The 14,336-nt window shown below is 36.8% G+C and overlaps 2 protein-coding genes across 3 annotated transcripts in view; one reads left to right on the top strand and one right to left on the bottom strand.

Moving 5' to 3' along the window:
* Positions 1–14,336, bottom strand: part of LOC139148837 (poly [ADP-ribose] polymerase 1-like) — a 76,378-nt gene that overhangs the window by 9,676 nt on the left and 52,366 nt on the right. The window lies entirely within an intron of this gene.
* LOC139150257 (galanin receptor 2b-like) lies at positions 1,111–12,144 on the top strand. Of its 2 annotated transcripts, XM_070722507.1 has the most exons (4): positions 1,111–1,329; positions 8,537–8,694; positions 9,124–9,620; positions 9,923–12,144. In XM_070722507.1, exons 2-4 carry the CDS (start codon positions 8,683–8,685, stop codon positions 9,975–9,977), a joined length of 564 nt encoding a protein of 187 aa, XP_070578608.1. In that variant the 5' UTR covers positions 1,111–1,329; positions 8,537–8,682; the 3' UTR covers positions 9,978–12,144. The 2 variants fall into 2 exon arrangements, with proteins under 2 accessions (XP_070578608.1, XP_070578607.1); XM_070722506.1 differs by having other exon boundaries at positions 1,234–1,329; positions 9,124–11,849.

The following is a 14,336-nucleotide window of genomic DNA, read 5'->3' on the forward strand; positions in this document are numbered from 1 at the left end:
TGACATGTTCTATGGGAGTTTGAGTAACTGAATAAATTTATGGCCAGATTAAGACAGTGTGGCATGGACAGTTTGTCTTTTCAGCTTACTTGAATTTGTTAAATGTGTTTTTCTGTGCTGTGACATCTCAAAAATATTACAAATTCGAGTGAAAGAGATTTCGGTGATAAACATCCACATTGAGACTGTAGATAAACATAATAAATGGATAATTTGTTGAATCAATGAAACCTGGGGCAAATTAGGACTGAAAGTGTATCAAAAATCGGGAATATTTCAATGATCTGCTTTCAACAAGGCAAGTGTGAATTTTAATACCACGGTAGCTTTGGAGAAAGACTGGGAGTTTGGCAGCATTTGGCATGAGGGAAAGAAAATGAAAGTTTTGAATATAAAAAGACACCTTTTCTTGGATCGAAAGCTTGGAAATAGGAGGATATCATGTGTAATGTACGGTATACTCAGCAAAGTATTATGGAAATACCTTGATCCAGCTTTATGAACAAATTTGACACACAGGATGATTTACATGAAGTGACCACCTAGCATGAAGTAAAAAATACTCATTGGATATTGCATATGGGTATTCAAGTTTCTGGAAATGTACACCCTCTAACCTGTACAAAGTATTATTAAATGTCACAATACATGACAGATGTGTACTTGACAGATTGCTGACCAGTGTTGACGGTGTTCTCTTACAACTGTATCAAGAGCCACATCTTAAGTAAGGTAGTTGACTTTCATTTCTTCTTTATCAGTCATACTCGATATTTTATAATAATTGATGAATTGAACATCTTTTCCTCACGATTTTCATCACAAAGTTATCAGGATTTGTGAAGAGAGATCTGAGCAGTTGAGTCAAATTCCTTGAATTTTGAACAAAGCTCAAGATCTATTGTAGAGTCTTTTTTCTCTAATAACTGGTATGAGCTGTTACAGTGCAATCACTTGCTCACTCATGCGGATGAACAGATCCGGAAACAAGTGGCATGCAGCTCTTCCCAGGTAAGGTGGATGTGACGAGGAATGCTCTAGCAAAGCCAAGGGTGAACTACATACAGCTTTACTGCCCTATGGGAGTATCATTTTAATGTATACCTCATTACCCCAGATAAAGGAAGAACCAAAGAGCAGAAGCTTAGTGGCTGATATACAACCATCAGACATTGATGTATGCCATTCCTGTTTCTGACAACTCTCTCTCCTTTCACGGTTTCCACTATCCAGGCACGGTGACGTTTTCTCCAGCTATATTACACAGGTGATTGGACGCATTGAGTGGCTGAAAAACTTGATGGACACATCCTGAGAGACTCTCTCCATGTAAGTTTTGTTTTATTAAGTCTTTCATCTTTCAGTTGCTTCGATTTGTATAGTAATTTTATTGTTTTTCAGTTTTATTCCTCTGACCTGAATAATCTGTAAAGTCCCGATAATTCAAATCAATATCAGCTTAACCTAGGAGGATGATGTCAAAGTCTTGTTATGTGACTTTACTATTCACAAGACGTTCAGCCTGATCATTCTTTCAAGGTGCGGTTAAAGTAAGACATATAATGCAAATTAATGGAATAGACCATCAAGTTGGGTCATAATGCTTATTGTCCTCTATCTTTCAACATTCATATACATGCACCAACTGCAATATTATTGCCCTTGGGATGAGAAAGTTCGAAACAATATAAAAAAGCCACTACAACGTCTTGACAAAATCGCCTTTTTTTGACTGATGAGACCTGACAAAATTTACTGTGCAATTTTATAAATTGACAATAGCTGTCAAGGTCGTTTTGTCATTCATTTTTTCTGCTGAGATATTGTGCCACAGGCATTCATTTTTCTCTGGACCTTGGAGTTTATACATGTCGTACCTGTGTCAAAGTACTCCAGTTTGTTTAGCCAGATAATTGAAATTTGTATGCTTCCTAAAGAATGTCTCCCTAGGGTCTCCTGTAGCCAATGTACCAATCATAGTCTCTGTTTGATTCTTTGCTGTACAGTACGTGTCAATCCTCTTAACAACATTTGGCTTGGTTTTGCTATGTTCGGCAGATTTCATCAAGGTGATTACCAGACTTTTCACTCTCTGTCTCTCCTACAGAGGCAAATTCTTAGCTTCTAATGTTTCAACATATGATTTTACAGCTCTCCACTACCTTAAACTGGTTTAGCATAAACAATTCCTGCACTTCCTTTACACCTTGCAATCACAGTACATCTCGTTTTCAAAATATGTCTTTTTAAAAATACGCTGTGCTTTGTATGATACCTGAGCTGCCTTCTAGATAATAGTCTCCACTGTAACCAGCTACCTGTCACTGATCCATCGTTTGTTTTCTTTTGCTTACAATAATTTTCAATTTCTTACATGTGTCATCTCACCTCAGGCTCTTTGCATTTATAGACACTAAACAATTAGCTGAGAAATGACACAAAAAACTCCACAAAACACAGATACATGTGAATGTTACTACAAATATTTATGGATCCTAAAGAACTATGTGGATCGCCATTAGCCATTTTTTACTGAGCTCTTTGTGATATACCCTCTCACTGTACGTGTCAACAAACTTTATTTTTTGGCCACAGCAGCAAATTAACCATTTACTAAAGATAGAAAATTCAGTTTTTACAAGACATTCAAAGAAAAATGCTCCTGATATTGTTTGATGATGTAAGTAAGTATATCAAACAGTTTTGATATGCAAGTTATTAAAGAAGCTGTTATTGCAAGTTGAATGTCATGAAATATCTAGGTAGCAGTCTTAGATTTCAATGAAACACTAAAACGCAATTACTCAGTTCCTTGTGCAGATGGGCATATAATTGGCTCACTTACGAAAATATCACTATTGACATAGTATACGCAGATTTTAAAGAATTTGTGATCTTATTTGATTTATTTTATTATTCCCTGCCAGGTCCAGGAAGAATAGCTGGTTTTTTGTCTATGACAGGCCAATACTGCAACATGTTTGAACTGATTTTGTTCAAACTTCACAAATGGACAAAATACTACGCAATACAAATGCGGTTTGATTTGTTTCATGATAAGTTCAAACATGGCTACCAAAGGGCAAATGAAATATCAGTGGTGTTCTAATACACATAGATTTGTTCAGCATTGAGCAACATGTTTTAGTAAGAGCCATCATGCAGCAATATTTCTGTACAGCAGCCAAATGGATCATGTTTGTCCTCCTTTTAAGTTTGAAGATATGTTGTCCAGGCACATTTGAGAAATACTATTCATATTCAAGTGATACCTTGGAACAGGAAATATATTTGAGCGAAATTGGCAAACGACAATCTTGTTAAAGTGCCATAAAGTTTAAATTAAAATAGCATTAAAACATGGATAAAATATAGATGTATACATAAAAGAAATTATATGTACATAGCCTTTTTGGAGAAAGAGTGTATATGTAGTCCCACACCATGCAGCAATTGTAGCGATAAATCACAAACTGATCAATAATAATCCATCATACAGTTTTTGTTGCAATACTGCACACCAGCGGCCTTTTTCCTAACCTCTTGGCAGGAGATTTCTTCAAACTACGATTAATCACAGCACACACAAAAAGAGTGCACATGATTCAACAGTTGCCGTGGATAGTAAACGGAGAATTCCACGGCATAGACACAGCTAGACCATCTATTGTCAACCATAAATTTTCAAACCGCAATCCTTTTCAACGGAATAAACTGGAAGTATACTATCATTCAATTCAATCATCTGTACCTTGTACTATCAGTCTGAGTCTGAGGTTTCAGGCAAGCAACCTGCACACTTCAAACAATTGTGACTCACAGCTTCCAAGCTTCTGATGAATTATTCATACTTTTCAATCAGTTCTACTCCATACTCAGTCATTTCAACAGAGTAATCTGCTATCTCCATCGTCTGAAAAAAGTACAATTGTCTGGTTTGGTGAACTCTTGATATAGTTTCTATAAAAACCATTGTCAGATTGCTATCAGTTTGGCTCAACATTCACTGTTGATCTTGCCAGAACAGATTTCTAATCTCTGGATTTTTCTGTGTGGATTATAGAAATACAAGTACGTGTCACTTAGTTTTCGGATCTGAAATATATACAGCCTGGCATTAAAGCCCCTGTGATTTGTATCTGACTGTAGGTCATGCAAAGCGGCAATATAAACATTTAGAAAATATACACACAAGATAGTCAGACACAATTTCAGAACGTATTGCCACTTTTGTTTATCATTCACTTATCCCCTCGGTTGTAGACTGCCAATTTTGACACAGTTATCATACACTGCAAATAAAATAAAGGTGACAGTGTGTTCTTGGGAAACACAGCAAATACTTAAACAATCACTTATAGATCAGTGTTTCTAGGAAGATCATGTTGCGACAGTAAATGTATCATAATATATATTACATCACTGAAAGTCTGAATAAGTGAATGGAATATTCTCTTCCGTGAACTGTACGCGTATCAAGCAATTCACAAACACTTCAGAATTTTCTGTCGAGAGCAGCATGACAGCAACTGGCCACATGTGCATACATAACTGGCTTGACACACGTACTGCACAAATGATGTAAAAATGAAGGGCTTTCCACTAACTCATGGTTAAATTTAATAATATGACAAGTTAATGTAAGAAATATCTCGAAAGATATGGGATTAGCACAGCAAAATATTTTGAAAGATTATAAATTGCAAAACTGCAAATGACATTACAAAACACGAAAATTACAGGAAAGCATATTTCACTCAACGATTTGACTTCTATTACAACTAGAATAAAGATCATACTTTTAATACAAATGATTTACAGGGATATTTTGTCTGACTCACATTTTTCATTCTTTTTAAAAAATGCACAACATTATTTTCAGAGGAACTAAGATACCAAGAGCCATAAAATGAATTACATGGCACAGTCAATTTCTTATAGTTGCACCAGCAATGAAGTCTTCTCCAAGCAGTGAGAACAAACAGAAAAGCTTCAGTAACTTTGATACTTAGAATGCACTGGAATATTACAGACTGTTTTCTTCATATGGTCTGATAGATTACATTTAACTCTCTTCAGAGACATCATGACATATTGGCTTCATTCTTTACTTTTCCTTGCCTTCTATCATGCTCACAGTATGTACATGTGGCATATGATACATGTGATTTGCCATTGAGCCAATTCCTGAACACCCTCTGTGCGACATCTGTAGCTTACAGACGGACCTTCTGCAATTCATGAGCTGGCAATATGCCATAATTAAACTACTACTCACTGCAGAGAGCCTTTCAATTTTCATAGGCAACCTTTGATCATGACTCAACACAGGTTTGCAGTCGGCACTGATTGATTTACAAACATATCAAAAGCTTGCTCAAATTCTGTAGCTGGAATAACAGACTTGCTAATGTTGCACAATTTCTGTAGCTGGAAAATCAGACTGAGAACCATTCTTAAGAAGCAAGGCACCCAGTGCATGAAATTATCAACTGTTGGGTTTGTAACAAAAATCACAACCAAATACAACCACCTATTCACAATTCTTATGAATTTTAAGAATGCAATTGGTAATCCTAAAAATATACAGTGATCAACTCAGGGACCATTTATGGAGTTCAACAAAAATTACTTCCCCTGACAGAACAAGATGACCATTCATCAATTAAACCACTCATTCAAAATTACCAGTGCATGGTACATTATACGCCCAAGGGTAATTTTGATAAATATTGCAAGTCTCTTGCAATGACGCCATCAGAGAATCTATTACATACTTGAAGCCAATTGCTTCATTTCATTGGAGAATGTTACAATGGCTAAATGCAGAAAAACATTAGAATGGGTTAAAAAGAAGTAAAAGAAAACATATATAAATAAATAAATAAACAAACAAATAAACAGATAAATAAATAAAATGTTATAAAACTCCAGTGATTGGTGCATTCACAAATTGTCACCTATTCTGCTGTTTTATCAATCAGTTTAGACTGGATGTACCTCGGTGAAACAAGGCATGTGTTTGAGATAAGGTATAAAACTACAGAGTGATTTTTGCCATATTCTGTAACAAACCAAAACATTTCTGAGGGTTTGCATGGATGCACATTACTGGATGTGTGTCTGTTCTGGCTAGAGAGAAACTGTTATTGGCTACATATTGAAGCAAATATACCAAACATATGAGTTTACAAATATTTGGAGGAGCGAGCATTGTAACTTTCTCATAAATCTTGAAGACGTACGATGACACAATTTGTCATGTTTATCAGTAGACAACAACACCTGTATACGGCAATGAAAGAATCAACATACAATTGTTTTGCCATGTGAGAGTTTTTTTGTGTAAGGCCTTGGAAAAGATGAGAATGAAACAAAATGTGATAGCATTGTCTTGACCATACTTCTCAATATCAGTGACTTCTTGTGGTTGTTGTATAATGCAATTGGAAAGAATATTGAGCTCTGCGGTTTTCCACACAGTGTGTAGTCATTTCAATGTAATGACACTGACCTATACCTGCACACCAATACATTTATTCTTCCTTTTAATATACGTGACTATCAAAAGCTACATGACAACTTTGGCTCTGGTATTAATTTGTTTGATTCAAGCAGCAAGTGTTAGCAACTGTCCCTTCCTTACAAAACCCTCAATACAATTTTTTTACAAAATGGCAGAAAAACCTATGAAGAAGAAACAGACAATGCAGTTACCATAGCAATTAAGATACCTGAGAGCAGACCTACAGGTTACAGATCAGACGGGCAGTCAATATTGCGTGTAACACTGAATGCCTATTCAGACTCATGAAGGACAATTTTTAGTGTGAATTCAAGACACTTGAATTACTTCACATAGTGGTATTAAACCCACAACAATGTGTCAACTTTCAACCATTTGTGGTCACACATACAGAGAAAACTTCCTGTGGCACTGGGACTTCCAAGAAATGCACTAGGGTGCTAACAATTAGCTTCCTAGGGAGTTCTATCTCTCACTTATTTAAGAATTGCTTGAGGCCAACTGTTGCCTCGACTGCTTAATTAGATGGGACGGCCATGTCGATACCTGTCAGCAATACCCTGGGAAAACAAGGACACTTTTCACTTTTCGTGGAAACAGGATTACATAGTCTCATTAACAGTGCTGTACTTTTTGCTACAAATTATTGACCACCCTTGTTGATCCATACAAGAGGCGAACTATGAACTTTGATCATTGTTTGAGTAAATTAAAACTAAGCTCCATTCATGGAAGAGAATGTCAAAGTACAGTCAATCAGATATCTCTACTTTGTCACCCTACATAATCAGCATTAAAGTTAAATGTGAACTTGATATCTGTATGTTTAATATCTCTATTTCTTGCTATACAGATCAAGATAAATTTAAATTTGAACTTGTTGAAGCGTTGTACATTCAGCTTGCTCTTCAACGTTGCTCTGATACAACTCACTGGAAACATTAAAACAATACAATACACTTGAGTAGCATCAATTCTCTGCTGGCTGAGCTTATTATACTGAAACCTTACAAGAACTTTGAGATGCATCAAGCTGACACTGGCACTCTTGCAGTGCTTCTGCCTCACAACCAAGCAATGTAATGTGAGGGAGGCACTTTCTGTGGTCAGGTAATATTTTGCTAATCGTAAGCGTAGACATCTTTGAAAACATCGTTTAGCTTATCATCTGTGATGAATGGCACATCGCCTGTATGCAAACTCCATGAATCTGTACTGAACTCGGAATGAAAACTGCAAAATGGCAAAAACTCAAACATGGTATTTTCCTTTTCACAACCTTACACTTCCCTCATTATTGAAATCAAGACTGCACTGTCAGTTGTTTGACTCTCTTGTAAATTTTGATGAATTTGATGTGGCATGATCTTAAAATTCTTCAGCAGACTTTTCTTAGGAAACAGACACCAACCACTGCAGAGATTTGTCCATTGGAGCATTCCTAGCATTGAGTCACAGAGCAGTTGCTAGCCTAATGTTTCTTCACAGGAACAATTTCTTGACCAGCTTTTTCAAATTCTCATTTGGTTTGATGCCTTTTACTGCTAAGTGTTCAGTAAAAGGTCAGAGAGGTTCCCAACTGACAGGTCACAAACACTGTTCCTTGCATTACAACTCAGACACCCCCTGGGAGACAAGAGTAGATGTTAGAATCAGACACCCCCTGGTATGCATTAGTGACAAGACAGATGTTTCTCGCCGGGATTTTAGAAATCTCTCTAAAAATAACTCTAATTTAAGACCATTGCAAAGGCTGCTATGCCAAAGAGTTGGTGTGTACGCAGGGCTTAAAAAAATCATCTACCAAGAATGTTTCTGTGGCAAGCCAACCAAATCTCTGCCGCAAAGAATGCATTTAGTATGGATTATATGCACTCCCAGCTATCACGCCGACTCTAATTGACTGCCCTAAACTCAGTTTAATCAGCCAATCAGCGTTTCCTGTGTCCATACTCTACAACTCGATTGCCTCCACTGAGCTGATAGCGACAACTCTGGACTTATTTTCAGATGCCTCCAAACAACCCGTGTATCATCCCGAGGGTGAACGAGTAATGACTGCAACCACTTGATGATCACAGCTTACGTGTAACCTCACTCAGTTTTGCAATGAAAGCATTCTCCGGTCTCCATGGCGTGTCTCTCATCATAGTTTAATGAATCAACAGGTAAGTATCAAATAACAGACTGCTCTCTCCATCGCCGTTTTTCCTTGGAAACCTTGGCATGATGGAAGTTTGCTGACAATATCAAGAGATTAGTACGAGGGAGACCTGGCTTGGCCGTGTTATTGTCACCATCATATCCTGACTGAATCTGACATTTGAGTATGAGATGCCTTGAACGATATCACATTACAACACTGTTGAATAACACGTCTATCATCCACGTCTCTCCTACAACATTGTTGAGATCAATGCACTGTTTTCAATTTTATTTGGAAATTTACATTTGTATCAACAAGTTATAAGATTTTTTTGCCACAGGCCCGTAAATTTGCTACACTTCGTTAAAGTTTGATAACTTTACATTTAAATCCTCATTTGATGAACACTTTTTCAAGCATTTCTTTCTTCTACTTTGTTTCTGTTTGTCAGATTGACATGAACACATCTGAACCATATACAGCATCCGCTTTGGAGAACCTGACCCAACACTGGTTACTGACGTTTGGAAGTAACAACAACAACGATGTTACAGTGCCATCGTCGCATTTTCGCCGACCGGGATTCGTTAACCAGTACATCGAGATGGCTCTGCTTAGCCTGATCATGCTGCTGGGAATGCTTGGGAACATTCTGGTATTCGTGGTTTGCTTAAAACGTGGAAACGACCAGAACTCGACCGCAAACTACTTTCTCTGCAGCCTAGCAGCATCGGATTTACTGGTCTGTACGGTGGTAATACCTCTACACATCCATCTTGAAGCAGTGTACGTTTACCGCAGTGTGACTGACACAGAGTGCCAGCTATCTATCTTCTTCTGGAATCAGTCCATGTACTGCACGTCCTGGCTGCTTGTGGGAATTTCAGTGGATAGATACTATGCGATTGCTTACCCTCTACGACCCAAATTCACCAAGAAGAAAGCACGGTGCATTATTGTGGGAACGTTAATCATGTCTCTTGTCTTTGCTCTGCCGTCTCTGTTCCTCCACCAAGGGCCATACTGCCACCCGATTACAAGCGACTATTTGAACACAGAGCTCTTGCTCACCTTAACCCAGGGAACTATTGTTTTTCTCATCCCCCTAGTGGTCATTATAACTGCATACATGGCCATCTTCTGCTCATTGAGGAAACAAAACCAAACAAACACAATTGTTGGCACTCTACTGCACTCAACTCACTACATCGTTGCAAAACGCTTACTGCTAGTCATCATTGTCTTTGCAGTGTGTTGGACTCCCGGGTTGATACTGAAAATCTACTTCAGTTTTCGGCAGCATAGAGCCCACGGAACGTCGATGCTACATTTCACCGTGTACATGCTAGAATACTTCATGCCTTACATCAATTCTATTCTGAACCCCATCATTTATGCACTCATCAACGAGTCATTTCGTAAGGATTGTAAGCGGGTCATTTGCTGCCAAAGGATACGCTCATCTAACCATATCCCTGTTCAGGATGGAATGTACCAATCACAGATTTCACAGAAGTCACCACAATCAAGTTCTGCTCAGGAGCATTTCGAAACACAATGCTGACACGCTGATGACTGCTTTCAATCTTTGTGTCAATATCTTGAATTGTATCATTTTTTTTATTCACATTTGTACAAATCTACACTGGCCATTATAAAATGAAATGCAAGTTTCAAATTCTAAGTTTTGATAAGTTTAAATGTTCCTTGTGATCAAAAAGTCAGAAATGACAGATAACTGTGACACCTGATGTTGGCTGAGTGATCCATCCCTAATCAAAATGCTAGTCTAGCTGGCACTGTGTCTCAAGGATGTTCAAACGAAGCACATTCCTGTGGAAGAAATCTTTCCCTGAACAGAGTATCCGCAAGACAATTCTGAATTCCCAGAATGTAAAGCACTGCAGGGTGATCTAGTTCATGAGGAACCAACTGACTATATCCAAGGCTAGGAAACAGTGTGTCAGAGATTGTGTAGCAAACCATTTACCCTATGGCATTCTTGCTTCAGATTAAAAACAGCTTATTTGAAAGAATTCAAATGGAGCAAAATGACAGCAGTTGTGTTCAAACACAACCCTCTCAATGAAGAGCTATGCCATGAACAAAATTAGTATCTTATATTTTTTGTGACTTCATTCAATGAAACGGCGGCGGAACGTAACACAATCAAAAGAGCAATACATGATGCCCTACATAAGACTTCACAAATTTCTCTGTACAAATCACAGAAGAGCAAAATGAATCAGATTTATTTTACACAGGATCATGCAACAAATTTATGGAATCATAAATATCTGAAATATCTGAAATATAATTCTGACTGGAATTTGATAAGTTCCCTGTATGACAGATAATGCTGACTGTAACCAACGTCTTAATGAAAGATCTCGGTGGAAAAAAGGAAACACAGATTTTCTTTGCTATTGGCCTCTGAATGCACTGATCAAGGACCAGACTTTGTTAAGCTAGGCTAATTTCAAGTTTAGTGCTATACTTAAAGGGTTGTTTGTGGTCACCGTCAGGTTTGTTAATTCTTATTTGGAACAATTCTAGGTTTAGTGTGACAGCATCTTCTGCACATTTCGAGATGCCAGCTTATCCTGGTCATTTCAACAAGCCAAGCACTTACATGTATTTCTGATTTCTACACATGTATAGCGTATCTGCCTTTGCGATACTTACGGCAGTTGACAGCATTTGAATGTTAGGTAGTTAACTCTTTAATGATCTACTTTAGTAGTTATTGTTTTATGACTTTTGTGCAATACAATCCATGGTATTTTAATGTCTTGAACGAACGATTGCTTATTTCTGGCTCAGCTTGAGCAGTTTTATAACCATGTATAAAAGATCTGGCATGACTGACAAGACTGATGAGCACGCATGAAGTACCCACCCCCTATGGCATTAACAGCCAACTGTGAGGAGGTAATATTTAGCCATTGATTTCAAAAGATTATATAGAAGTGATATGATTTATTCTTGGCCATAGTAGTTCAATTTTCATATTTGCCATTTTAGGACCAGTTTGAAAATTGAACATATGATGCTGGTTGTATTTTTGGTTTCACTGAGTATGAAAGCACATAACTGCATTCTAAACTAAACTGGTATACTTGTACCACCAATCCATACAGATACATGTTGATTTCAATAAAACTTTAAAATTTCACAATGTCAAATGTATGTAATGAACCTTTTTAAAAAAGCAAAGACTTCATCTCCCGAGCCAAGGTTGACATGAAGTAGGCCAACCGGCATGGCGCACTTAATCACATGTATTACAGTCTAGACAAGTTTACTAATGATCAGATATCAGCTTGCAACCCTTTCAGCTTTATCAGTGAGATTGTATTCCTCTTGGGATTTGACTACCCAGAATACTGGACAGCACTTCAAATTTAAATGCCACGCTTCCACATGACCTACTTTTGCACTGCTCTGAAATAAATTTGGACCAGTAAATGACATGGAAACAACATCTGCAGGGAATCAGTCCACTTTACAGTGTGAATCGACATCCTTCCGTGATACTATAGAATATTTACTATGCTACCAGTTGTTTATGCCATGTTCCTCACGGACACACAAGGCCATACGGCGACTACCACCAAAGCACATACTTATTAAAATGATGATCATATGATGATAAATGTGTTGAAACATGCCTCAGCTTACAAACTTTATGTCATTGACACAGCAATACACTTTTGGTCACAAATACAATTTCATGAAATTGTTCAAACTTTGTAACTTCAAACAAATAATAAAGGATGCGGTATGCTTGGTTCAAGCAGAATAACAAAGTTATTTCTCAATACAAAAATTGAGAGTCAAACCAACACAACCTTTTAAAGTCAATGTCCTTGCACATAGGTCTGATCAATTTACCATTCGAAATGCAGTGAATTGCTATGGGACTTGTTCAAAGAATTTACAGTGACTTCTATGCATAGAAGTGTTTTCTCCAGGTTTCTCTCACAAGATGGGAATGTCAACCCCCTGCTTGAAAATTTAGGGAGAAATGGTTCTGATTGAGGGGAGACTATAATAAATTATGCAAATTTATGTCATGCAAATTAAGATATTTTCATGGTTTCAGCAAATGAAGGTTTTAGTATTGATCAAATATCAAATGAAAGACACTCCTGCATCTTTCTTATTTCCATCCAGTAAATGTTGAATAAATTAGAAGCCTACACAAATCATTCACATTATTCATTTCAGTTCAAACACAATTTTGTAATCTGGAAGCAAACTCTAGTTGACGTACAGTCTTTCAGCTTTATCACATCCTTATGCAGATAGGAATCTGTATCACTTTACAGTGGCTACATACAGTGGATTATATCAACTTTATGACGTTACATCATATAAAGTAATCATGAAGTGGAATGCTACCATAAATGCTCTGATCTTCTCAAACCTTATTATAAAAGGCGACATGTCAAGTGCTTGTGATTGTTCAAAGGGGATTTTTATTAGATATGGGGATTGGCACAATGTGTGTCCTGGTGAAAAAAACTGTCTGTGTTAAGGAATCTTCAATTTAAAGTCAAGCTATATGCCATGTAATGGATCAGAAACTTTATGAGATCAATGCAACACTCCAATGACACATATGATTAGTTCTCAACACCACACATTGAAAGGGCCTTTTTTCAAGTGTCCATGTCCTAATATACTGGATTATACAGGAATCACATGGTGGAATGAAAAAAAGCATCGTTGATTAATATAGCAGCATATTATATATTTGGTTAGTTTGCATGTAGACATTTCATTCTGAACCAGATAACTCAGATATTACAATTCATGCACACTGAATATGATTCTAGTCAGACATTGCATTTTACACACAGGATTTGATTCTCAATTAGACATTACAATTTACACAACGAATGTGATTTTTAATCAGACGTTACAGTTTACACACAGAATGTGATTCTCATTCAAACATTATAATTTAAACACACAGAATGTGATTCTCAATTAGACATTACAATTTACACAACAAATGTAATTTTTAATCAGACGTTACAGTTTACACACAGAATATGATTCTCATTCAAACATGATAATTTAAACACACAGAATGTGATTCTCAATTAGACATTACAATTTACACAACGAATGTAATTTTTTAATCAGACGTTACAGTTTACACACAGAATATGATTCTCATTCAAACATTATAATTTAAACACACAGAATTTGATTCTCAATTAGACATTACAATTTACACAACCAATGTGATTCTTAATCAGACGTTACAGTTTACACACAGAATGTGATTCTCATTCAAACATTATAATTTAAACACACAGAATGTGATTCTCAATTAGACATTACAATTTACACAACGAATGTGATTCTTAATCACACATTACAGTTTACACACAGAATGTGATTCTCAATTAGACATTACAATTTACACACACACAACGTGATTCCCAATCTGAGTTATGAGACTGAACAAATTGCTATCATTATTGGCTCTTTAAAATTCCCTTGAATGTGGATTTCAAATCTTTAAGAAAACAATAGTCAAGTTATTGTTTCAGGTTGTGTAGGAGCATGTGCATGTCATGGGACATACACCCTGAATGAGTTTTCACAACATTCACAGAAGAAGAAATATAATTGAGGTATACACTTACA

This window comes from Ptychodera flava, chromosome 14 (genome assembly GCF_041260155.1).
Source record: "Ptychodera flava strain L36383 chromosome 14, AS_Pfla_20210202, whole genome shotgun sequence".
In the NCBI taxonomy this organism is placed as follows: Eukaryota; Metazoa; Hemichordata; class Enteropneusta; family Ptychoderidae; genus Ptychodera; species Ptychodera flava.